The 26,896-nt window shown below is 36.2% G+C and overlaps 1 protein-coding gene across 2 annotated transcripts in view; it reads right to left on the bottom strand.

Moving 5' to 3' along the window:
• Positions 1-14,924, bottom strand: part of si:dkey-40c11.2 (drebrin-like protein B) — a 43,724-nt gene extending 28,800 nt beyond the window's left edge. The window contains exon 1 of one of the 2 annotated variants that reach the window (XM_048189025.1): positions 14,511-14,924. In XM_048189025.1, the coding sequence (XP_048044982.1) occupies positions 14,511-14,596 (86 nt within the window). In that variant the 5' untranslated portion in view covers positions 14,597-14,924. The remainder of the gene's footprint in view (positions 1-14,510) is intronic. The other variant, XM_048189024.1, reaches the window with a different exon arrangement.
• Between the last annotated feature and the right edge of the window lie 11,972 nt (positions 14,925-26,896).

Here is a 26,896-nt window from a genome sequence, read left to right as displayed (position 1 = left end):
AATGTATCATTTTAAGGGAAAAATAAGTTGATTTTAAATTTCATGGCATCTCAAAAAAGTTGGGACAAGGTCATGTTTACCACTGTGTGGCATCCCCTCTTCTTTTTATAACAGTCTGCAAACATCTGGGGACTGAGGAGACAAGTTGCTCAAGTTTAGGAATAGGAATGTTGTCCCATTCTTGTCTAATACAGGCTTCTAGTTGCTCAACTGTCTTCTTTGTCGCACCTTCCTCTTTATGATGCGGCAAATGTTTTCTATGGGTGAAAGATCTGGACTGCAGGCTGGCCATTTCAGTACCCGGATCCTTCTTCTACGCAGCCATGATGTTGTAATTGATGCAGTATGTTGTCTTGCATTGTCATGTTGGAAAATGCAAGGTCTTCCCTGAAAGAAACGATGTCTGGATGGGAGCATATGTTGTTCGAGAACTTGGATATACCTTTCAGCATTGATGGTGCCTTTCCAGATGTGTAAGCTGCCCGTGCCACACGCAATCATGCAACCCCATACCATCAGAGATGCAGGCTTCTGAACTGAGCGCTGATAACAACTTGGGTTGTCCTTGTCCTCTTTAGTCTGGATGACATGGCGTCCCAATTTTCCAAAAAGAACTTCAAATTTTGATTCGTCTGACCACAGAACAGTTTTCCACTTTGCCACAGTCCATTTTAAATGAGCCTTGGCCCAGAGAAAACGCCTGCACTTCTGGATCATGTTTAGATACGGCTTCTTTTTTGACCTATAGAGTTTTAGCCGGCAACGGCGAATGGCACGGTGGATTGTGTTCACTGACAATGTTTTCTGGGAGTATTCCTGAGCCCATGTTGTGATTTCCATTACAGTAGCATTCCTGTATGTGATGCAGTGCTGTCTAAGGGCCTGAAGATCACGGGCATCCAGTATGGTTTTCCAGCCTTGACCCTTGACCCTTACGCACAGAGATTGTTCCAGATTCTCTGAATCTTTGGATGATATTATGCACTGTAGATGATGATAACTTTGCAATTTTTCTCTGAGAAACTCCTTTCTGATATTGCTCCACTATTTTTCGCCGCAGCATTGGGGGAATTGCTGATCCTCTGCCCATCTTGACTTCTGAGAGACACTGACACTCTGAGAGGCTCTTTTTATACCCAATCATGTTGCCAATTGACCTAATAAGTTGCAAATTGGTCCTCCAGCTGTTCCTTATAATGTACATTTAACTTTCCCGGCCTCTTATTGCTACCTGTCCCAACTTTTTTGGAATGTGTAGCTCTCATGAAATCCAAAACAAACCAATATTTGGCATGACATTTCAAAACGTCTCACTTTCAACATTTGATATGTTATCTATATTCTATTGTAAATAAAATATAAGTTTATGAGATTTGTAAATTATTGCATTCCTTTTTTATTCACAATTTGTACAATGTCCCAACTTTTTTGAAATCAGGTTTGTACATGACTTTACATGTCTGATTAAGCAAACTCTGTATAAATTTGTGCATGTAAATGCACATATTGTTGGGCTGTACACTAATACTTGTACTTATGAAATGTGGCAATATGAAATATTTCAACAACCTGTGAGGTGGAAAGTAACTATCCACCATAGGTCCAACAATTTTTCGCTCTAGCTGTTGCAGTCAGGATTATGGAAATTCTGACTGTTTTGCAATTAAGCAAAAAGACTGTGACTAACAAGCAAAACTGGTCAGCAAAAACTTGATTATGTACAATATTCACAGTTGTGAGTCAACAGGTGTGTCCAGGTCTGTGCTTCCAACTAGCATGATAAAGCCTGACAAACACAGAAACAGGAACAATACGTCTAGTGTTTCAGCCTTGATTAAAGCTTCATTTACTCAAGTAACCATACTGTGTAATAAGAACCCTACTATGTAACCCCAGTCCACGAATAGGAACTGTAGCAGCCATTCATAGGTAATCTTATAGGCTAGATGCGACATAAATAGCCATCTACTGAAGCAAGCTGGACAATCCTGACTCATACGTCCAGTCTGTTTAAGTAAGACTGGAAGTTTCATTCTATTCTTCTCTTAAATGGGTTCTATTATGTCTACACAACCTTCATCTGTGCAGGAAGTCCATTTGAGATGATGGATCTTTTCATCAAGGCATCAATGGCCAAAAAGTTTACTACGACTCTTATCAGAATCACAGGAACTGACTCCCTGTTTTCCATCAACAATGCTGCTATTACCCTTTAAAGGAAATCTACTGCTGACCTCCAAAGTCTAAAGCTCTGTAACCTTTCCAAACTGTTGTTATTTATTGTAGAGCAGCTTTAAGCCCAATTCATTGGTCATAATTTGATGGCCATAATCATTTATGTAATGACTGATGAAGCTGAGCTGGGAGAAACTACTATAATTATATAATTATATATAATGTTTCATTATTTCAAATGCTTTTCTCAGACAATTACATTGGAACCATTTAAATCCTCCCATTTTTTTTTCCTTCCCCTTCTCAGTAAGTAATGAGAACTATGGGCTCAAGGCCACCAGCTCTATGACATCATCACAAACATTTACATTTATGCATTTGGCAGACTCTTTTATCCAAAGCAACCAAAGCAAGGTACAGTTTACTTCATGCATTCCCTGGGATTTGTGTTCATGCTAATGCCATTTTCTACTGCTTCAACTACAGAAATACAGCAGAAGTAGCAGCATTGATTGTCATATAGTACATGCTCGTTATTGACTTCTGTTAGTTATTGTTAAAAGGGTTTGTTCACTGTTTAGAACTTAACAGTATTTGAATTGTAGTGCAAGAGGGTAGACTTGTGAACATATTTTCTGCAAGGTGTGTCTGCACTGTTTTGAAAATTTAAAGCCAAAGTAAACTCATCACAACTATGTAGCTTTCTTCAAAACTTTTCTGACAAGTCGGCAACCTTCAGTTCTGAAGTCACTATCCGGAGAGGGTGAGTTTAGCCACTGGCCTCTACAACAAAACACTCCTCTGGGACAACTCTGGCATTTCCTGCATCTGTCCCACACAGCTACTGGAACACAGACCCTCGCTCATGTACACACAGTCTGGTATCCTTCACACAATCAACAAAGCATAAGCATTCTTCATTTTGCTTTGTTTTTTGTTTGTTTGTTTGTTTGTTTGTTTTTTTCCTCACTCTAACTCCCTATAGTTTCTTGTAAGAGAGGTGTCAGCAACTTTAGTCTATTGGCACACGAGGAGGTTATCATTGGCACATGAGCGATAACAGTGACATAACATACACTGTACATATTTTCAGTGCAGCATATGATTCTTAACAATTCACAAACTTTGCATACATTTTCATCTTATCTAAGATCTACCTATTTTCAGAACTGTATCTCTTTCTCTAGAAGTTTATCATTTAATCTCCACCTCCTCCTACTCTTCTCTGAGTTCTTTCACACCTTTCCCACCATTACTTTTCAATACAATTTTCCTGATTCATTAGTTAATCATATGTCATGAAAAACATGCAGGGAGATTTTCAGGGCAACTCTCATGACATCATAATTAATGTAATTAGGACCATAATACCTTCTTCCCAAATAGATAAAGGAAAAGTTTCATTGCAGGCAGTTAACAGTTCAAAAAGCAGTAAACAATGCAAAACAAGACCGGGGTTGATTGACTTGCTGTATTGAGCAGCTGTTGAAACCATTTAAAAACATTCCACATTTGAAATTAGAATCGTGTTTGATAACAGACACCTGTTAACCGCAAAGACTTGAATAAAAACAACAGCTTTATTGGAATTGTACCTACCTGCAATGGAGATGTGCCAGGATACCCAGTCACCTGTGTCTTAGCTCAAAAACAACCACTGACAATGTTGTAATGCTTATAGATTAAGCCCTGTCTTTTGTATTTCGTCTTAGTATAATCTCCAATAATACACTTAGACTGGCAAAACCTCATGCTCTTTCAGGTTATGTGAGGTGAAGGATGAGGTAACATCAGATTAAGCTGAATCTATGGCTGTGTTATAGAGCTGTTCTCATTACTCTGTGGGAGTCTTTAGGTATGCAGGCTGTTTGTTGATTTATTCTGCCCTGTGTAAGTTTCCAATCTGAGGTGATTAAAGGCCTCAGGCAGAGCCAATTTTGTGTTGTGTAAACCCAAAACACCACAAACTTTCCTATTTTCACCTCATATTACGCCACCAGCACAAGAGGAATTTTTATTCTCTATCAATCTCAAGATAAAATGAAGGTCTTAATTTTGTCAACACAAATATTATTAAAAACAAGAAGAAGAAATATAATTTATTAGACTAGTCTAAAGCCACATAAAAGGCTCAAATGTGTCTCAACTGGTATTAGGTATGTCTTAGCTGCAACGGACTTCTTGTCTCCATTTGTTTTGAGCTAGTCAAAACCAGAACTTCAAAGCAGCAGAGAGGAAACCTGCAAACAGCGTGAGGTCTACTTACAATACGTTGAGCATAGATATAACAGGCTCAGTTGTTAAAAGCACACATGCTAGTTTGAGCTGCAAACAACATGACCTCCTTAGGTAAGAGGCTACTGTGAGTCATTAGGGGGCGTGATAATGACCTCCTTGTAAATGCACACCTCAATCTGCACCATGTCATTCACCACCTTGGAGGAGCGTCTGTAGAATTTGGCACACAAACTGAAGGTGCCATTATTGAAGAATGCAAACGTTTCCACAATAGAACAGTGCTCAGATCTTTGAACTACCATTTAAAAGTACCGTTCTATTCATTAAAGAATGAATAAGAAGCAGCAGCACATCTTTTTTCAACATTTATCATAAGAAATGTTTCTTAAGCATTAGATCAGCATATTAGAATGATTTCTGAAGGATCATGTGACACTGAAAACTGAAGTAATGATGCTTGTTATCGAATAAATGCAGTCTTGCTGAGCATAAGAGACTTCTTTCAAAAACATAAAAATTTTGAAGAGTAGTGTTTCTCTATTTTCAAAAGTTTTTTTATATACTTCCTGTATTGGACAAAGATAGGAATGAAATATGAGAACATCATAAATGTTTGAAATGATATAGTGCTCTAAGACTTGCTCAGAGCCTCGGCTCTATGGTCAAAGCAAATGCATTTAACATGATTTAGGAAAAGAAATGGAAAAATCTTTCAACTAGACAAGATTGGCCAAAAAAGCTACATGAAAGCACAATGAAAAGAGGCATGTGTGCCATGCTCATTTGCCAAAACTTTTGGCAAGCACAAAACTTGAAAGTTGAGTATGGAAAGGCTTGCACATGATTCTATTATTGATCTTCAAGGTTCAAGAAAGAACCAAAAAAATCTCAACTGGAAGTCATTTCAACGTCTTCGAAAGAAAGCAGATATTTGGAGACTTCTGAGAGTATCCAGATATCCAACTGCAACAAATGTTAATTTTACTGGACAAGTTAATGGCTCACAGCTCCTCCAGCAACCACAAGCCATCTGTGTGGGACTAAAACTCAACATACAACAAACAGCCTTGTTTGAGGCTTCTGACCCAGCCTTGCAGCTTTAGAGGAACTTCATTAACATTTTCCCATTGAGTTCAACAGTGGAGGAGCCAGAGAGAGTGGCCACCTACACAAGGTCCAGGCATTTCCCAAGCAACAACACAGATTGTCAACATGATGTGAGGTTTAGTTAATGATCCATGATGTGACTGAATTGAGCGTGAAACATCTACTTATGCTTCTAAATCTGAAATCCATATTTTTTTCATATAAACAGTACTGAAGTGCAAGGTGGTACCTTCAAAATGTGTAGTAGAATGACTGGATGCTAAGTCACAGTTTGAGCTGACTTGTGTTGCTGACAGAGACATATGGACTGTCTGAACATTGCTGTCTAGAGTGCCATGAGAGTGAAGAACACAAAGTAATATGCCATATGTTCAATTTCAAGACATGCTTGTGAATAAACATCCATTCAGGCTATTTCCAAAGACATTCAATCAGCATCTCTGCATTACAGGAGTGTAATGTAAACAACAATTTGTACATTAAAGGTGGTATTTTAAGGATTAGGAAACATTTACAAAACATATAAACGGCACTACTGCAAAACTGATGAATGATATGAGGAACATCAGCATGTCCAACAACCTGGAGCTTCCAAGATCAGCCTTCTTCCTCAGAATACTTGGGAAAGTACCCTGGGTCTTTAAAGTAAATCAATGAAGCACTTACTTGGGACAAAGTCAACACTAAAATATCTCTTCATTTACTGCTCAAAAGCTTAAATACTAATTTGCCACTATAAAACATTCCTGTGGTAACCCAACCACCATAAAACTAAATAACCACACTAAGGTGATGCTATAAAAGTACTTAGATAAAGAAGTCACATTGATCTTCCTTTTGTGTTTCAGGATGGTTGAGATGACATGAAAATATCTTTATCTGTCTGTTATGCCTTATATATTGTCATTTTTGAATGACAAACTATTTGGACACCCTTGTGATAAAATGGACTTTGCTGAAACAGGAACATATAGTTGCTGGTACATTAAACCTTTGTTACCAGTGGATAAAACTATACAAGCAGCATAATATCTGATTCAAATTATGTCAGATTGGCCTAGCTGCACAATGATATGGTGTGAAATTAAAATAAATGATGCAGATCAAGTCAGATTCAAAGTATGCAGATGGTATTAGATATATAAAACTACACAGGAAAATACTCTTTTCTACTCTTTTAATAACAAAGCTGTCAAACATAATTGTTACTTTATTAATTCACCAATTCCTTTTGTAAACATAAGGCATTTCTGCTGAGATACGTCTCTCAAACTACTCCAACAGCAATGCTTATTCTCAAGATTTTATTTCTTTCTTTCACAGTACTATAAACATTTTAAGTGCACAGAAAAAAGGAACGTCCTTCGAAAGTACAGTAATAACACTTGCCAGGCAAGGAGTTAAGTTCTCCAGAAAAATAAAAGTCATATCCAGGGTATTTTATTTCTGTTATTTGTTCCAGAAAAGACCCATATAAAAATAATAAAACTTGACATTTTGAAGTAGAAAGACTGAAATTGTATTTTCTTGTTTTGTTTTTTTTTATTTACAAATATTTTTTATGGTCCTGCAGAAAACTATTTTGATATGACTTTCAAAAATGTGTTTGACAGGGAAATCTTGAAAATCGTATTAATGTCATAAGATAAAACAATTGTTTTGTGCACAATTGTCAATTATTCTTATTAGGGGTAGGCAGTATACCCCTCTATAGACACTATTAACCGAATAGTGTCTACTGAAGAAATTTGTCAACCGGTAGAACAGTTGAAATTCAATCCATTAATTTAACAATTGGCATTCAACTTTGAGTCAGAGCAAGTGACTTTGTGCGAGGGACGGAGTATTAACAACGTAAACAGATAAAACATAAAAAAAATACATGAATTAAAATAAAAATAAAAGTAAAAATTAAAAATTAAAAATAAATATATATATGCTTTACCTTTTGTTTTGAATCAAGTTGGGGGGAAAGAAATATCTTATCTAAACATTGTATGTACTGGTAGAGATTTTGGACTTACGCTCAAGTGACGTTGCTGTGCTGCACGGTCATGAAAGCTTATCATTTGCATGCATTTTTAAGCATTGCGATTTATAAAAATGTGATTTTAAAATGTTCTAGCAGTAACCAGAGAAAGAGAACTTGTTTTGCTATATGCGAGCACTGTCACATGAAGTCGCTGCTCATAGAGTGCCAGTACTGAACTCTTTTCTTTTTGCCACCTAATTGGGCTTAAACGGTTAAATGCACATACATACCACGTTAAAATGTCCATCTTCACAAATATCATCGTAAACAGTCATTTATGTCTTAAGTAAACATATAAACAGTTGAGAAAGAAAATGCACAAGTATATTGGATCCATGCATTCGGTCTTAAAGTGACAGCAGCCAATTAAACCTGCTGCAAACAAATGAGAGAAAATCTCTCACTGCTCTTGACTGAATCACTATAATAAGAATAAATGTATGTTTAAGGCCCCCGTGCACACAGAGACGCATTTTTGTGAATACGCACAAATTTTGTATCGGATAGGCATTTCGTCCACACAGATCCGACGTTTTCGAAAGGTGAAACCGCTATTTTTTGAATATTTGGGTTGAATGATGTAAGAACCAAACCAGCCCCTTTCATTTGTGACTTTCTACCATGATGTCATAAAGTTATATTCTGCCTCAGCTTCAGGCCTCTGGGTAGAGTAGTAGTTTGCAGGGTGGTTTGAACTTAAGTGGACACCCACATGATTAGATTTTTATATTTTTTATATTTAATTTACATTAAATTACTTTATAGCCTACAATTTAGCAGTAGGCCTATTTCTTATTTCTAGTGCTTTTTCAGGTCTGTTTCATTTGTGTCTTTTTTCTATTGTAGTTTGTTTTCCAATATGCTTGTAGTTAGTTTCTTTGATCTTTTTTATCACTGTTTATTTGTCTTCAGTAACCTTGAGAGTTTTTTTAATACTTAGGCTAGTAGTTTTTGTGATATTGAAAATGGTGACAAGAATTATGAAATTTCAATGGTATCAAAAATGTTGATATCTTAAAGGTGCCATCGAACATTTTTTTACAAGATGTAATATAAGTCTAAGGTGTCCCCTGAATGTGTCTGTGAAGTTTCAGCTCAAAATACCCCATAGATTTTTTTTAAATAATTTTTTTAACTGCCTATTTTGGGGCATCATTAGAAATGCGCCGACTCAGGCTGCGGCCCCTTTAAATGCTCGCGCTCTCCGCCCCCCCAGAGCTCTCGACTCTATCATTGCATAAACAAAGTTCACACAGCTAATATAACCCTCAAAATGGATCTTTACAAAGTGTTCGTCATGCAACATGTCTAATCGCGTAAGTATAGTATTTATTTGGATGTTTACATTTGATTCTGAATGAGTTTGATGGTGCTCCGTGGCTAAAGACTAATGCTACACTGTTGGAGAGATTTATAAAGAATGAAGTTTTGTTTGTGCATTATACAGACTGCAAGTGTTAAAAAATGAAAATAGCGACGGCTCTCGTCTCCGTGAATACAGTAATAAATGATGGTAACTTTAACCACATTTAACAGTACATTAGCAACATGCTAATGAAACATTTAGAAAGAATATCACTAAAAATATCATGATATCATGGATCATGTCAGTTATTATTGCTCCATCTGCCATTTTTCACTATTGTTCTTGCTTGCTTACCTAGTCTGATGATTTGGCTGTGCACATCCAGACGTTAACTGGCTGCCCTTGTCTAATGCCTTTCATAATGTTGGGAACATGGGCTGGCATATGCAAATATTGGGGGCGTACACTGTTACGTAACAGTCGGTGTTATGTTGAGATTCGTCTGTTCTTCGGAGGTCTTTTAAACAAATAAGATTTATATAAGAAGGAGGAAACTATGGAGTTTGAGACTCACTGTATGTCATTTCCATGTACTGAACTCTTGTTATTCAACTATGCCGAGGTAAATTCAATTTTCAATTCGATGGCACCTTTAAAAACCTTATTTAAAGCAAAAATAGCTATATTGCGATATATATCGTTATAAAATTACTTATGTTGTGATATAAGATTTTAGTTATATCACCCACCCCTAATTCTTATGCTCCTTTATCAAAACTACTAGCAGAGGTCAATAAAGGTTACCATTCTACATTATTAGTACTGAATAATGTTCTTGAGGTGATAACTCACCATGCTCAGCAGATGTTTTATTAGTGGTAACATGAGAACACTGCACCTTGAGGCTCTTAAATCATGCATAAACCTGTGCTCCAACAGCATGAAGATGTAAGCACCTGAGTTCTGTTCCTTCTTTACAAGCAGGCGAGTTCCTTAAAAACATCATGGATTAAATTTACCACCATCAAAAGACGTGCATGCATCGTTCAAACCACGCAACTTATAATAACACATTAACAGTTGCATCTTTGCTCTTTGAAAAAGTTAAAGGACAGTGACTGAATCTCTCTTTGTCTGAAGGGGGGTGAAACCACCTTCAAGATTCAAATGTCACAACTGTGGCTTTTTATCATAACCTCCTACAATGTTCATTGGAAAGAATTCTGCCACGCCTTCACAGTTTCAGTCACATCCCTCAGGAGTTGTCTTTGCCTGCATAAGGCTTAGGATGATAAATTCACAATGAGCGCAATTCAACCCTGCCAATATAATATGTTATGGCTTACAACCAAAGCAATAAGTTATGAAATGCATGCTTCTTACAAAAGCAGATAATCACATTGTCTTTTATCTCATATCCTTTCTTGTACTGCAGGGCACTCTACAAATTATGAGAACAACAATAAAGACATGTTTCACAGAATCAGTTCTGACTGCATTAGTTATGAATACAATCACCGAATATGACTCATGTACTGTAAGATGTTGGGAATCTCTACACACCCATCCAGAGCAAACACTACAGCTGCTAAATGCTACAAGGAAATAAAGGACCATTTGCAGACATTTATTTCTGAAGAACTACATGTGAAAAGACTGTCAGGTATAACTCTAATCATAAGACCCATAAGACTGATGAATTAAGAACGAAGAATCAGTCATGGTTAGTACTTCTATACTAGGGGATATTTCTGAGCATTGCAATTTTCCAAGTGGAACCTTCCACCAGACCAAGTTAGCTTGGCTGCATTTTATGACTAGAAAAGAATCAGTAGATTTGGATTTTTCCAAAAAGCTGCTTTATGCAATATTTTGTCCTCATTTACATCTGCAGAACACAAAAGAAGATATCCTGTAGAACGGTTTTGACTCATACAATGAAATTCAGTGGGGTCCAAAAGAACACTGGACCCCACTTTCTTTCTTGTTATGCAATTTTTCCTTTTGAAACAGGAAGTCAGGATATACCATTCAAAAGTCTGGAGTCAGTTACATTTTAAATGTCTTTTAAAAAAAGTCTCATGCTCACCAATTTTACTTGATTAAAAATACAGTAAAAATAGAAAATTGTGAAATATTATTACAGTTTAAAATAACAGTTTTCTGTTTTAATATAGTTTAAAATGTAATTTATTCCTGTGATGCAAAACTGAATTTTCAGCATCATTAAATCAGTCTTCAGCCTCACATGATCCTTCAGAAATCATTCATGCTGATTTGGTGCTCAAGAAACATTTCTAATTATTATTAATGTTGAAAATTGTTGTTTTGCTAAGTATGTTTGTGGAAACGGTGATATATTTTCAGAATTATTTTATGAATAGAACAGCATTTATATATTTCAAAAAACAGCATTTATTTGAAATCAAAACCTTTTGTAGCATTATATATGTCTTTACTGTCACTTTTGATCAATTTACTTTGAAAGTAACATATATGAACTAACAATTGCCAAACTGCGATTTTGATTTCATTGGGAATTACTTCATTTTTTATTTCAATAGGCAAAGTTTTGTAAATAAGCAAAATTTCTCATTCTATTTCTCATTCTAGTGTGCTCAAAGTGCATCTGAACAGCTCAATAAGTCAATAATACCAATTGTTCAGAGCACAAAAGTACAGAGTTAAGAGATAACTGTGGTGCAGAAGTGTGAGTTTCCCATTTTGAGAACAATTCACTGGTCTTGTTTCACTGCTAATGTTCAGCATCTGCATGGGCCATTTTATTCTGACTTGACATGTCAAAGCGACAGTGTGAAATACAAAGTCGACAAATCATCTGTCAGCAGACAGAACCAGGCAGTACATGAATGGGCCTGATAGGCTTGTAAAGCCTAAAGAGTCAGCGACTGTTTCTGAGCATGTTTCCACGGTGATTAAGCAGGTGGAAAACAGAATGGGTGCTGCCTGGATCATTTAGCCAGCCACTGCCAGGGCATTTGCAGGAATTAGCCTGAGCTTGCTGAAATATAGGAGAGACAATGACATTGCTGATATAACAAGCGTTGCCAAGATCTGACACAGAGGAAAGACACTGCAGGACTTTTGAACTGTCAGATCAGGCATTGATAAAGTTGAAACAAATGTATATCCAAGCCGATACATGCAGATTATATTGAAATACTTGTAATTACTGTCAATTTTTCAATGTGTTCAGTGCATCAGAAGCCAACAAATGATGCCATCATAGTCGGGTGAGCGGCGAGTGGGAACAGGCTATTAACTTCTTCTCTAAATGAATGAGCGCATGTGTATTCAATTTCAAAAAAGGTGTCTCTAATCATGTGGGTGTCCACTTAAGTTCAAACCACCCTGCAAACTACTACTCTACCCAGAGGCCTGAAGCTGAGGCAGAATATAACTTTATGACATCATGGTAGAAAGTCACAAATGAAAGGGGCTGGTTTGGTTCTTACATCATTCAACCCAAAATGCAGACACGCACATGCATGCACAAAACGAGGAAAAACCTTTGGATCGTTTTATAGGCCAATTAATGGCTCCATTTTCTAGAATACCACAGCTAGCTGATATTTTTATTAGAAATCCAAAAACAAACTGCTGGGAACCCTACTGTTTGCATTAGGATTACTATTATACTTTTTCTGGCTTAAAAATAAATATACAGAATAACCCATAAATAGTATAAACATGAAATTTAGAGAGCAAAAATTAAAAAAAATACCCATTTATTTCTGCCAAGTAAATTTTTCCACCACATTGGATTTTTCAAAAGAAAATTACTTTTGCAAACTAGCTTTTTTTTTGTTGACAGTCTTTACCTGTAATTTGCATTTGTGTATTCTTGAGTGCCAATGTCAATATAATCATCAAAATATGTTAAACTTTGAATTATACATAATCAAGAATTTAGGGCATGGCCTATTTTATTAAAACAGCCATGATAGAGTGCAGCAGGGATGACTTATTTTTGTAGGCCAAAACCTGGAAATGAGTTAGCATTTTTGCACTTCCGGTTCCATTGTCCTAAAGTCAATAGGATTTTTGAATGGGTTTTTGGTTAAATGCCTGAAATAAGGTTTGTGGTGAACACATGCTCAAGATATTTTCAAGATAATTTCAAAATACATCAGTACCCTCTTATGATTTTTTTTAAAGCTTTTACTTGTCTTAAATGGCTTAAGTGGCTTAATGGGACTAGATAGGTTGACGGGAACATTAAACGTCATCACCTGAACAGGTAAACTCATCTACACACTAGTCTGCTTTCACAACCTCACTAATCATACTGATTATAACTTTCAGGGAAAATATTGTTTTAATAAATACTGAAACCGTTGTCGGATGCTGCTAGTTATGGCGACATTAGTCACGTGACCATAGTGTAGTTCATTTACATTTAGCTTTTTACTTCTGCCGATTGTATTCAGACTTCAGAATTCATAAAATTTGTGTAGATTATCATGATGAACAAAACATGTAAAAAATCATAAACTTTTGTTAGCCACTGAGCTTTTTTCTGCAATAAATCAAAATTCAGTGGAAATCCTATTGGGTTTTTGTAACTTCTGGGTTGGCCTACAAAAATAAGTCATTGCTGCAGCACTCTTTCTGAACCAAATACCTGTAAGTATCTTCATTGAACTTTAGTAAGCGCATGTAGAAACTTGGTCTGGCTGGGCCAGTTGGTGGTGCTATAAAAATGACAAACTATGATATGTTGATGTGAACTTTAAGTTTTATATGCCTTTGCTTTGACCAACATACACCATTGGGTGCAACTGTCATTATACATAATGTAAGTATTACATAAGTATTTCAATACTATTTTAAAAGCATGCAAGCTTTCAGCCGTTTTGGACAGAAGGTGGCGCGATAACAGTGGAAAAACATGAAAACGCGTGCAGTTTCATTACATACAATTGATGTAAATTGTGTATTCATTGGTCTTAACATGTAGGTCAAATACAAATGTTAAAATTTGTAATCTTATTGTTGAAAGGGTATTGTGTTTCTACCTTAATAATCTGTACTTGCAGCTATAGCCTGGAGCCTATATTTCGCAACTGAGCTGATTGTATTTATTTGTTACAGGTAAACACTGAGGGAGAAACTGCATTGAGAAGTATCACACCTAGCACTTCCAGAGGAACAAAATCAGCGTATTTGCTCATAACTTTCCGTTCAAACTCGTGTAAAAAACACCTTCAGTGACCCAAATCTTCAGCAATGGGGCTTGAGGGAAGTGGCCTAGTATATTTTACTTGTCACAAAAAGTACTCTGTAAACAAGTAGCCTACTTCCAATCTTATTTTTTTTTCCCAGTGCTGAACATGTTTGAACTTTCTTAGCACAGTGAAAAACTTAAGAGCATTCAAATGTACATTATTATAAACGTAGGCTTATTCTGAAAACATTAAAAAGCAACTGCGCAATATTAATTCCAAAGCATCAGCGCACGTCTTCGGTTGTGTCTCAAAACCAAATGAGCTGCCTACCTAGACAACATTCAGATTTGTTGCTTATATGATGTATAAAAATGCTGCACGCGTTTATGACGCCCAAAAATGCAGTCTAGACAGGCAGCTCGCTAAGATTTGAGACACAACTAATAAGTAAAGTTTACTGTACCAGTTGGTGGATGCTCGCGGGTTGAGGATGTCTTCTTTAGCGGTCAGCAGAGACAGGCTGTAAGTGTCCAAGTTAATCGCTCTCATCCTGATGCTATGTACTCCACAAAACCAGTGCACTTCAACACTTGCTCTATGTCCCTAGTAAACAAGCAGTTCCCTTCTCCGAAGTTGCATTCAGTAACGTGAGTTTTGCAGGCGATGTGTAACTTCTGCAAATGAAGAGCTGTTTGAGGTGCAGGCGAACACTGCTGATGTGCTGCTGCATCAGTCCTGCTGGAAAACTTCATGAAGAGGAATCTCTGCAAAAGCTCCACCTCCTGCTCCGAGAGGAAAAAACACCAAAGCTGTTGCTCAATTTCAGTTTATCTTGGTTGTTGCTAACATGAATCAGGCCTACACGCCGTGGTATGCACGGTCACATTAAAATAATTTGAAGATAGCGTGATTTAATCCAGTTTTCATATTGTAGACTGTTTAAACACGAGGACGAATTTGAAATGGGATTATGGACATTCTTGTTGAGTTAGGTCATGAGATGTCCAGATGCCTTTGCAAGTTTTATGCTTGGATTTTAATGAATCATATTTTTTCAAAGGTTTTCGAACTTTTTGAGGCCAGTGACCTCAAATATGATCCTTTTCCTTTTTACAGTCAAATTTATATTCTTAGAAAGTATTATGTTAGAGACATGTTGTTTACAAAATTAAATAATTGGCCTTTTATATCCTATACTAAATCTAAATCAAAACAATTTATTTAAATATTATCTGAAAATTATTTTTAAATGTTTCTTATTTTCTCATCATCACATTTACTGTATTTGATATTATTACTGTTACATTCTGCTTTTTTATTTTATTGACAGCCATAATAACAGTAAGAAATTAAACAAGTCTGACTGCAAAGTATAGCGTAAGTGTAACTTAATTAATACCAATATTATTTAACAAAAAAACAGTGCTGGGGAGAGTTACTTTTAAAAGTAATACATTACAATATTACGTTACTTCCTAAAAAGGTAACTAATTGTGTTAGTTACTTTTTATGAAAAGTAATGCGTTAGATTACTTTTGCGTTACTTTTTCTCACCTGGGCTGGGCTTGATTCTTTGTTTTTAATAACAACAAAGAAGTTCTATTTTTTGGCAAATGTAAAGGCCCTTTCACACCAAAATAAATAAATAAGACTCAGGTTAAAGGTTTGTACAGAGGGCGCAGCTCAAACAAACGTTTCAGCTGTCCTGCCATTCTGGATTAAAGAATTGGATACAGGAGAAGGGAGTTCAACACTTCTACTTCTATTTTGAAATCTAATCTAAAGTAATTTTTGTTTGTTTGTATGGCTGAATTGGATCGTTGAAGGCCAGCACAAAGACACTGGTTAATAAAGTGACATTAAATACATAAAGTATATTTGTGTACTTTAATATAGTTAATTATTACAGGTTTGCATAAAATTCTGATTTCATTTGACTGTTTTTATTCATTTTGAGGAATACTAAATGTTTTTGTACAAGTGAGATGAGTAAATGCCTGTTCACATTTAGTCTAGAACTAAAATAACCATCATGTTCACACAGCGCACACAACACCTCTGCACTTTATTTCTCTCAATTTGGGAACAAGAGAGCCGTCAGTCAATAAATGTGAAAAAGTAACTTAGATATTTTGTTTTAAATTGAAAACGTAATGCATTACTAGTTACTTGAAAAAGTAATATGATTACATAACTCAAGTTACTTGTAATACGTTACTCCCAACACTGCAAATAACATTGAAGTTTTTTCTCAAAAAAATTTTATGGATCCTCTACCAAGGCCATGCATCTGAGGATTGGCAAAATTAAGTTTGAAAACCCCTGTTAGTTTAATGCTTTAGTAGTTAATTTGTGTTTTTGTTCTCTAGGATTCCCAAAGACAGAGAAATCATGAGCACAAAAAGAAAATCTATATGACTATAAAATTTTTAGATCTTTCCTCCTATTTTGTGCCTAATGTTTGAAGCGTGGCCATGAATGAGTGTGAGTTTGGTTGGAAGTCCACTGGTCCTGCATTGACACGCTATTGAGCTGCCAGTCTCTTTTTGTAGAGGCTTCCTGTGAGCAGTCTTTGGGACGCTTGGCAGCCAGCTGAGAAGCCGTTTACAGTGCATTGATCTCTGGAGGGACCCTTGCCCCAGCAGGGCTGATTTCATGGGAACTGAACTTGATGTAGGCTCCATTTAATTTGGCTTTTTTGCTGCAATGCCCAGTTTAATACTATATTCTCTCTCTACATACTAGTGTTATTTTAGTATCACTGAGATAAAGGATTCCACATAATGATAAAAAATTCTTAAAACTAGGTTCAAATATCCTCCCTGAGACACTGACACACATGAGAAGAACAGTTTAGTCTTCTCCTCCTTGCTGATGTCAGTATTACTCTTTAGGAATACCATTCTCATTCTCTCTTACACACCCACACACACACACAGAGCCATGAACGTGAACTGAACCCACATTTTCCTCCGTCTGACTCTTTAAACATTACATCATCTATCTTTATGGTTTAATTAGTTCATGTTGTAGAGCTCTGCTAGCGAAGGGCCCCCACACTGCCTGTGTAAAACTGTGTTTAACCCTTTCACGTGTAAGTTTAAAATATTCTAGCTGAGGCGCATGGTCTAAAAGGAACGTGTGCCAAAATGTCAGAATTCCTTCATGATCTCAGTAGCTCCCTGTCTCACGTTGCCTTCGATGTTGCCAAATTTGAACCGTTATGCTATTGTGCTTGACATGACAGCATGTTTGGTATTTCCTTTGAGTGACATGAAAGATAATAAAGTGCTTTAATGTTTAAGAGGAATACACTTAGCACTGGAGTGTACACAACATGGAGGATGAAGCTTTCATTTGGTTCCTCTGTGTTTTGACTGTGCCTGGCAAAGCCAACCACTGACTGTTATCTACAAGTCAACAAATATTTTTTCTATATCTTGGCCTTTCTAGGATTTTTTTTAAAACTGGAAATGAGAGAAAGGGAATATCTATATAAAAAAAAATAAGTGAAGGAAAAAAAAAAAGATTTTACAAATTGCTTTTCTAGGGATGTCAAAATTACCATTTTTACCCAAGATATTAAATAAATATATTTAATGAATTTTCACACATTTTTTCTCTTTATAAACATTTTATTGACAGCCTTTGTTTTAAAAGAAAGAACTCCTCATATAATTTTGTTAGAACATAATCAAATGAATAAAAATTAATCACAAATAATGAATAAAAAAATTCTTTTTTTTTCCTTTTTTTTTTTGGTTTAAACATTTAAAAGTCATAGGGATCTGTGTGTTCAGGAGAAATAGATCAAAAAAATTTCCCCACACAAATCTTGCTTATTTTCAAGTTGGTCATGTGAATTTGCCGTGCTGGCCAGCAGAAAACTGCTTGGTTTGAAAGTGACTTCTGCATGACGTGTGAAACCAGTGTAGGTCAACTCTTAGATGTTAAACCTGAAATAAAAGTTTTTTTCTTTCCAATATTATCACATTCTCTCAAGAATGTCTGGATTTCGACCTGTGAAATTTCACAGAGCAATGGTAAATGTGACCCCACCTTGTGGGCAAAAAAAGATACTGTCATTATAATACACATAATATTTTCCTTATACAGTCTATGAAAAAATATTTTTTATGCCAAAAATTTCTTTGTTATTTAACTACTTTTGTTCCTGGCCAACAAATTATCATATTTAAGGGGACCTTGACATCGAAAACCTTGCTCTGCTCTATTACAGTAAAATGTCTTTTAAAGGTCCCGTTTTTCGTGGTTTTTGAAGCTTTGATTGTGTTTATAGTGTGCAATATAACGTGTTCATGTTTCGCGTGTAAAAAACACAGTATTTTTCACATAATTTACTTATCTGTATACCGCTGTTTCCACTGTCATAAAAACGGGCTGATGACTTCCTTGTTCTATGAAGTCCCTCCTTCAGAAATATGTAACGAGTTCTGATTGTGCCAGCGGTTCCTGTGTTGTGATTCGACAGCAGTTTAGCGCATCTTGCCCGGAAAGGTCACGCCTCTTACCACAACGTGGAGATGCACGCGCTCAGTGTTATTTTAAACATGTCTTTAATTTTACCCTATCAATTTGAGCCGGAATCAGACCCGGTGATTGGACTGCGGGATGAAAATAACAGCGTTTCGACGACATGGCGACAAACACACTCTACAAACGCAACTCTTGTGTATTCCTGTGGGCGGAGGTTAGTCAAAAAACTGTTTTAGTGACGTCATTAAAGAAGGAAGTAGAGGGATGTAACGTTAGTCCAAACTGGCCGTTTGATGTAGGCGACTTCTGTTAAATAAAATATCTCGCTTGGCATTGAACTTTGAGCTTTAAAATTTTACAGATTTTATTTATACTCTAACAACAACATTACACACTAACTAAAGTTTGAAACATGGGATCACGAAGAACGGGACCTTTAAGTTTCATTAAAAGTGAAATGCATCGCAGACATTTAAGACCAGTCCTGTCTATTACAGCAGTGCCATGTTTGTCAGCCTTTACATCTTGAACACATGCAATGCACACACACAGTCATGCTTCAGTGTGTTTAGACCTGAAAGAGAGGTCAAAGTTCAACACGCCAAAGATATATGCCTTGAGTCCAGGCTTATAGCTTGACCTCTGCCCTCTCATAGTCATTACTCTTTTTCATCATATGTTTTCTGTTAGCCTTGCTTTTCTCCATCCCTTTCAATCATTCAGCATTTCATCAACCTTTCCTGGACTTTTGATACTGTGTTTTCTTGCCTGAATGCTTTATCTTAACTAAATGCTAGCATTATCAGGACTGACTTCCTGGGAATTCATTACCTTTTATATTGCCTACATGTTCAAGACATACAGCATATTTCCCATATCATATGGAGCTGTACATTGTCAGATTTCACAAAAAATGATTTTCTGTGCATGATTTCATCCCTAAAATTTTCATACTTATTTTTAAAATTGACCACAATGTCACACTGTAAGTTATGACTATCTTTAGCTCAATAACTATAAAGTAATTTACTCACCAAGCGCCAAATGCAAGTAAAAATCGGTGTTGGCGAGTAAATGAAACGGTGTTGCTCGCTAGTTGGCCAGTAACTTTTTTATGAATTCTAACAATGCATGAACGTGAACAAGCATGAACAATGCTCATGACAGCTGACGGGCCAACACTGCATCATCACAAATGTTTAAGCCATGCCAATTTAAATATTCAAGCAATAGAAGATTTGAAAGAGAGCTTATTTTGAGACTTGTGCGCTGTGTGGAAAGTGCACAAACATCCGACGCACACTTTCAGAAAGCTGCGTCTCAGACAGCAAGCAAATACTAAACTATTTTATGTCTTCTTGCACTTGAGAGAACAAATTCACACAAAATTATGTCAAAAAATAGCAAGTATCCTAGTAAACAGTCAGTTATGTCTTAAGTGAACGTAAACAGTTTTTAAAGGGATAGTTCACCCAAAAATGAAAATTTGATGTGTATCTGCTTACCCCCAGCACATCCAAGATGTAGGTGTCTTTGTTTCTTCAGTAGAACACAAATGATGATTTTTAACTCCAACCGCTGCCGTCTGTCAGTGGTATAATGCAAGTCAGCGGGAACTTGGACTATAAATAAAACACGACAGACAAATCCAAATTAAACCCTGTGGCTCTTGACGACACATTGATGTCTTAAGACACGAACCGATCGGTTTGTGCGAGAAACCGAACAGTATTTATATCATTTTTTACCTCTAAAACACCACTATGTCCAACGGCATTCATCACTCGATTCATGAGGTCTGATCGTGCTCTGACAGTGGCAGTGATGTCTCGCGCATATACTTCAATGAGAGCGAGACATCACTGCCGTTGTCAGAGCGCGATCAGACCTTACGAATCGAGTGATGAATGCCGACGAGCCACAGGGTTTAATTTGGATTTGTCTGTCATGTTTTATTTACTCTTATAGTCAAAGTTCCCGCTGACTTGCATTATACCACTGACAGACGGCAGCGGTTGGAGTTAAAAATCATCATTTGTGTTCTACTGAAGAAACAAAGACACCTACATCTTGGATGCGCTGGGGGTAAGCAAATAAACATCAAATTTTCATTTTTGGGTGAACTATCCCTTTAAGTGTACAGTATCAGTATATTGGATCTGTGCATTACATCTTAAAGTGACAGCAGCCTACTATTTTTTAATGTTAATCAAACAACAAAGGACAAAGAAAAAAATCACTCATTGCTCTTGAGTGAATAATGTTTGTAACTTTAATAAGGATGTTTAATTTATACATTGAAGAGTATATGCAGTGTTATTTTATTTACTTTATAAAAATTCCTGTACCTGAAAACTAGTCAGATCTACCTGAAAAACCTGAAAGGCACTGTTTATTTCATTTGTATATTTGTTATATTGTATTTGTGCACCTGTATATATTGTATATCTTATTTTATTACTGACTGAAATTGGAATAGAGAATTGTGAATTTTCACTGGTATCTAAAATTTTGGTGTCATTACAGCCTGTTTTTGCAAACATGGATAGTAAAAAATATTTTTAGCTGGTACATTTTCTTAAGTCAACCTGCCTGCCATTGGCTGGTGTGGAAAAAAGTTAGTTTTAGGCCCTGTATTTGGACAAAGATTCGCAGTTGGGAGAGGAAAACATGTTTACTTCAAAGGTTTGGATTTCAGTGTTGTAAGCAATATGTGTTTGCTTTCTCATGACATAAGGACATTAAGAAGTCAAACAATGCTTGCTACTCTTTCCAATATTATCACATTCTTGTGAGGAGGCTTCAGGGAACATCCTCCACTGGGTTCCAGGCTGTTTACATAGCCATTATTTAGTGCTGCGCTCATTAAACCAGAAGATGAAGATCTCATGCTTTAGTTGTCACAGTCTGCACTCCCACATTTGGCATGCTTGTGCGTGTTAATTACATTTTCCATTAATATACATCACACCAATTGAGGCCAAAGCAGGATGTTTTTTTCCCCTTCTTTTTTGACAGGAGAAGTTAGTTGTTACATGTAAATTGCTCACAGCAGGTGGGGCGTCTGTGTGGATGAGTAAGTTCAGAAAACATATTTTACGTACATATATGACAGCAAACACAAGCTGCTAACGTGCTGTCAGGTTGAACATCTGTATTGGACATAAACAAAGCCAAGATAACCTCTTGTATCATTACCTAATAATAAAAGCAGTCCAACATAAACTTTATTACATAAGACATTACCAACACAGAAGGCGACAAATAGTAAAATAAATTTGTAGAATTCCTCATATTACAAAGGCACATTGTTTAGTTCATATTTTGACAATTTGACAAGAGACTGTGACCTTTGCAAGAGTTTTCCATGCAACACAATGTAACATCTGTGAAACACCGTGAAAACAGAGTACACAGAGTATATACATCTAGGCTATTATTTAACTTTATTACAATTGATTGTCTCACTGGTTTGATTTACAGTGACTTCCTAGAAATACTTCATTTATTTGTAACAGATATAGATGAAAAACTGCACGCAAAGAAAGACTAAGTGTACCCAGCTATTATACCAGTAATTAGATTCTTTTGCTTTCAGAACAATTGCCATTCACCCTGTATTTAGACATAAGGACATCAGTAATGTGGTAAAGACTGGAAGGGATACAGCTACAGCCACTGGACATTTGAATATTTATTTATTTAATTTAATAACTGTATTTGCAGTATTGTAAGGGTACACTCTAAAAAATGCTGGGTTAAAAACAACCCAAGTTGGGTTGAAAATGGACAAACCCAGCGATTGGGTTGTTTTAACCCAGCGGTTGGGTTAAAACGTTTGCCCAATCTGCTGGGTAGTTTTATTTAAACCAACTATTGTTTAAAAATTGCTATATGGCTAGCTTAAAATGAACCCAAAATAGTTGGGAAATTAAAAACCAGATGCAATTAGAGGCAACAATAATAGACAAAAGGTGAATGTTTATTAATAAGCTTTAATATTTTATTAATATAAATTTAATAGTTTAATAGTTTATTAATATAAATGTATTAATAAGCAATTTAATAAATGTTTATTGTTTAATAATTATTCATTGAACATTAATAAATGTTCATTTCCAACATACTTTGGGTTAATTTTAATTAAGCAATACAGTAATTTTTAAACAATAGTTGAGCAACCAACTTGGGTTGTTTTTAACCCAGCATTTTTTAGAGTGTAGGTTTAGGGTTGGGGGTAGGTGTAGTCGTTAATAAAATACAATCTGATAAGTAGCAAATTAATTTACTGTTATTTTATTATGAAATTTTGCCTCACTTCCTGTATCCCTTGTAGACACAACCCAGTAATGTAGAGGAATTTGTTATAAGATGAGAGGGTGAGAGAGTTTAGACATGAAGGTCCTGTCAGGAATGTCTGTGACTTTGCTTTGCTGATTTCAGGTTTTGAACTTGAACACATTTATTAAAGAATAATTTTGAGGAATTCCATTCTGGACAATAAAATCTTAAGAACAATGAGATATTCTTCTCAGTTAACAATCTATGATCACATTTACCTCTGAGACATTACATTAAACAGATCAAGACTTTAAAGGAAAGTTTAACAGAGAAAATTGTACATACTGTGGTACCAGCCATCATACATTCGGAGATGTGTGCTAGCCGCAAAAGATGAAAACACATTTCAATGCCACTGACCTTTTCAGGAATTTACTGATGTTTTATAAGTTTTATGGGAAATTTTACTTCTTGATGGCATGAAGGGAAAATGTTCAGACCCCTGCTTAAAGCTGGATAAGACTATGATCTAATGGAAGAGGAATGCAATGGCAAGGTCAGGTATGGAGCTTATTATAACAATAATGTTTTTGATTTTGTATAAAAACCTTCAATTTTATAAAAGGGGAACCATGGCACAGAGTTTTTGGAGTTGCCCAACTACAGCCATGAGAATGTTACCACATTGTGCTCTCGTTCAGTGTTTCTGGCCGTCATGAATGAAACTGTGGCACCACCGAACACATCAGTCACGGATCTGATGACACAAGCACCAGGGCTGTAATCAGTGTCTCAAAAACACACACCAAGGAGACTTTCTGGTCTGTTAGCCACCCATCTACACAGACACCCTCTCTTTTGGGGCTACAGCATATGTGTTGGCTTTGCCCCTTCAAAGTGTTACTGGAAATGTTGCAGTGTGTGAGTGCGTACGTGTGTATGGAGATGACTTATTTCCTGTGATGTGTATTCCTTCAAAAAATGCAGCACTGCAACCGCCAATGTCCCATGGAAACAAAAAGTGACACTTTACAATAAGGTCTCATTTGTTAACATGATGCTTATGAATGAGCAATATATTTTTACAGCATTTAACCTTTGTTAATGTTAATCAAAATATTCATCTTCATGTTAGTTAACAGTGCATTACTAATGTTAACAAATACAATTTTAAATCTTGAAAATTTAAATGTTGAGATTGACATTAACTAAGATTGATAAATGCTGTAGAAGTATTGTTGAATGTTAGTTCATGTTAACTATAATGAATCCTTGTTGTAAAGTGTTACTGAAATCATTAACATGACTGTGTTTGCATGACAACCAAAAAACTCATACTACAACTGTTTTAATAAATCTCCTCTGGAGACTGAGATTTTGATCTGATTCTGTCTTGGCATTTGAGGGACTTGGGGAAAGAAGGCAGTAACTTTTTGATGACTCAGCTATTTTGTTAACTACTTTGTGAAGGAGAGTTTTAACGCAAGGGCCAGCTGGATATTTTGAGTTCTTTCATTGTTCATGTCTTTTGTGACATATCAATGTGTGGATGTCAAATGGACGTCAATTTTTTTACATCAATTTGATGTTTCTTTTTTCAACATCGATTAGACATCAGTGTGTGGACGTCAAATGGATGTCAAGATTTTGACGTCATTTTGACATTTTTTTTCTACATCAATTGGAGATCAGTGTGTGGATGTCAATCTGACGTCAAAAAAATTTATGTTAATTTGATGAGTTTTTTTCTGACATCGATTAGACAGTGTGTGGACATCAAATTGACGTCTAAAAATTGACGTCAATTTGACGGGGGTTTTTTTTCGACATTATTTGGACATCAGTGTGTGGATGTCAAATTGGCGTAAAAAAATTGATGTCAATTTGATGTTTTTTTTTCGACATCAATTGGACATCAGCGTGTGGACGTCAAATTGACGTCTAAAATTTGATGTCAATTTGATGGGGGTTTTTTTACATCAGTGTGTGGACGTCAATTTGATGTAAAAAAAAATGACGTCAATTTGATGTCAATAAACTGACATCAATTTGATGAGTTTTTTTTCCGACATCAATTGGACATCAGTGTGTGGACGTCAAATTGATGTAAAAAAACTGGCGTCAATTTGATTTAAAAAAAATGTCGTCAATTACCCTGTAGTTTTTCTGCTACCCGTAAGCAGATCTATACAGGTGGAGCTGAGGGTGGAGGGTTTCTGAAAGCGCGCTGCACTGCTTAGGCAAATGTTACTCATGTATTTGAAGACTGAGCATGCAAGCTCATTGGCTACTAATACAGCAGGAACCAATCATGTGTGTCCTATAGATAATGATGTGATTACGAGCAGTTGAGTTAAGGACCTATTAGCCTGCCCATTTAGAGTTTCATGACAGAACTTTGTATTTTTCTTTCATTGCATTGCTTTTGTGTCATTATTTTGGTGGTCGAAAGAATATCAGTGTGTGGATGTCAAATGGACGTCAAATTTTTGATGTCAGTTTGATTTGCATTTTTGACCTTTTTTTAAACGTCAATTTGATAGCTTTTTCAACATCAATTGGACATTAGTGTGTGGACGTCAAATGGACAACAATTTTTTTGACGTAAATTTGACTGGGTTTTTTTCAACATCAATTGGACATCATTGTGTGGACGTCAAATTGACGTCAAAAAATGGACGTCAATTTGATGTTTATTTTCAACATCAATTGGAGATCAGTGTGTGGACGTCAATTTGACATAAAAATTTTTTCTCTTTCATTGCATTGCTTTTGTGTCGTTATTTTGGTGGTCGAAAGAATAGGCTATCAGTGTGTGGATGTCAAATGGACGTCAAATTTTTGACGTCAGTTTAATTTGCATTTTTGACCCTTTTTTTGTCAATTTGATTTTTTTTTCAACATCAATTGGACATCAGTGTGTGGACGTTTCTGACATCAATTTGACGCGTTTTTTTCAACATCAATTGGACTGTGTGGACGTCAAAAAATTGAGGTCAATTTGATGTTTTTTTTTCGACATCAATTAGACATCAGTGTGTGGACGTCAAAATGACAAAAAATTGACATTAATTTGATAGGAATTTTTTTTTACATCAATTGGACATCTGTGTGTGGACGTCAAAATGACATCAGTCAATTTTTTTACATCAATTTGATGTTTCTTTTTTCAACATCAATTGGACATCAGCGTGTGGACGTCAAATTGACGTCTAAAATTTGATGTAAATTTGATGGGGGTTTTTTTACATCAGTGTGTGGATGTCAAATTGGCATGAAAAAATTTGACGTCAATTTGATTTTTTTTTTCAACATCAATTGGACATCAATTGGACAAAATTTTTGACGTCAGTTTAATTTGCATTTTTGACCTGTTTTTTATGTCAATTTGATTTTTTTTTTCAACATCAATTGGACATCAGTGTGTGGACGTTTCTGACGTCAATTTGACGCGGTTTTTTCGACATCAATTGGACTGTGTGGACGTCAAATTGACGTCAAAAAATTGAGGTCAATTTGATGTTAGACATCAATTAGACATCAGTGTGTGGACGTCAAAATGACAAAAAAATTGACATTAGGCCTAATTTGATAGGAGTTTTTTTCGACATCAATTGGACATCAGTATGTGGACGTCAAATTGACGTCTAAAATTTGACGTCAATTTGATGTTTTGTTTTTTTTTTTTTCGACATCAATTAGTGCTCTAGTACTCAAGTCCGGACTCGAGACGTTTTTCTGTTGTCTCGGACTCGTTGGTATTTGCACTCGGACTTGTCTCGGACTTGGTCATTGGTCTCGCCAAAAGTTCTAGTTGGTCTCGACTCTCGACCGAGTCCAGCAGGTCAGTCTCACTTCTTTCCAATTCTGAGCCGATGTTACCAGCGGCGCCGCACAGGCAATAACTTCAGCTGGGCGTTCTTGCTCTCTCCCCTCCGACGGCGAAGTGAAACACACCCGCGCGGGCACCTCCTCTCTCTCTCTCTCTCTCTCTCTCTCTCTCTCTCTCTCACTCGTCTCATTCGCTCCGGTTCCTGCAGGTTTCGCGCTCACACCAAAAGCGCGCGCGCG

This window comes from Megalobrama amblycephala, linkage group LG4 (assembly GCF_018812025.1).
Source record: "Megalobrama amblycephala isolate DHTTF-2021 linkage group LG4, ASM1881202v1, whole genome shotgun sequence".
NCBI lineage: Eukaryota > Metazoa > Chordata > Actinopteri > Cypriniformes > Xenocyprididae > Megalobrama > Megalobrama amblycephala.
Note: the sequence above shows the minus strand (reverse complement) of the source record. Positions and strands in the feature narration are given on the sequence as shown.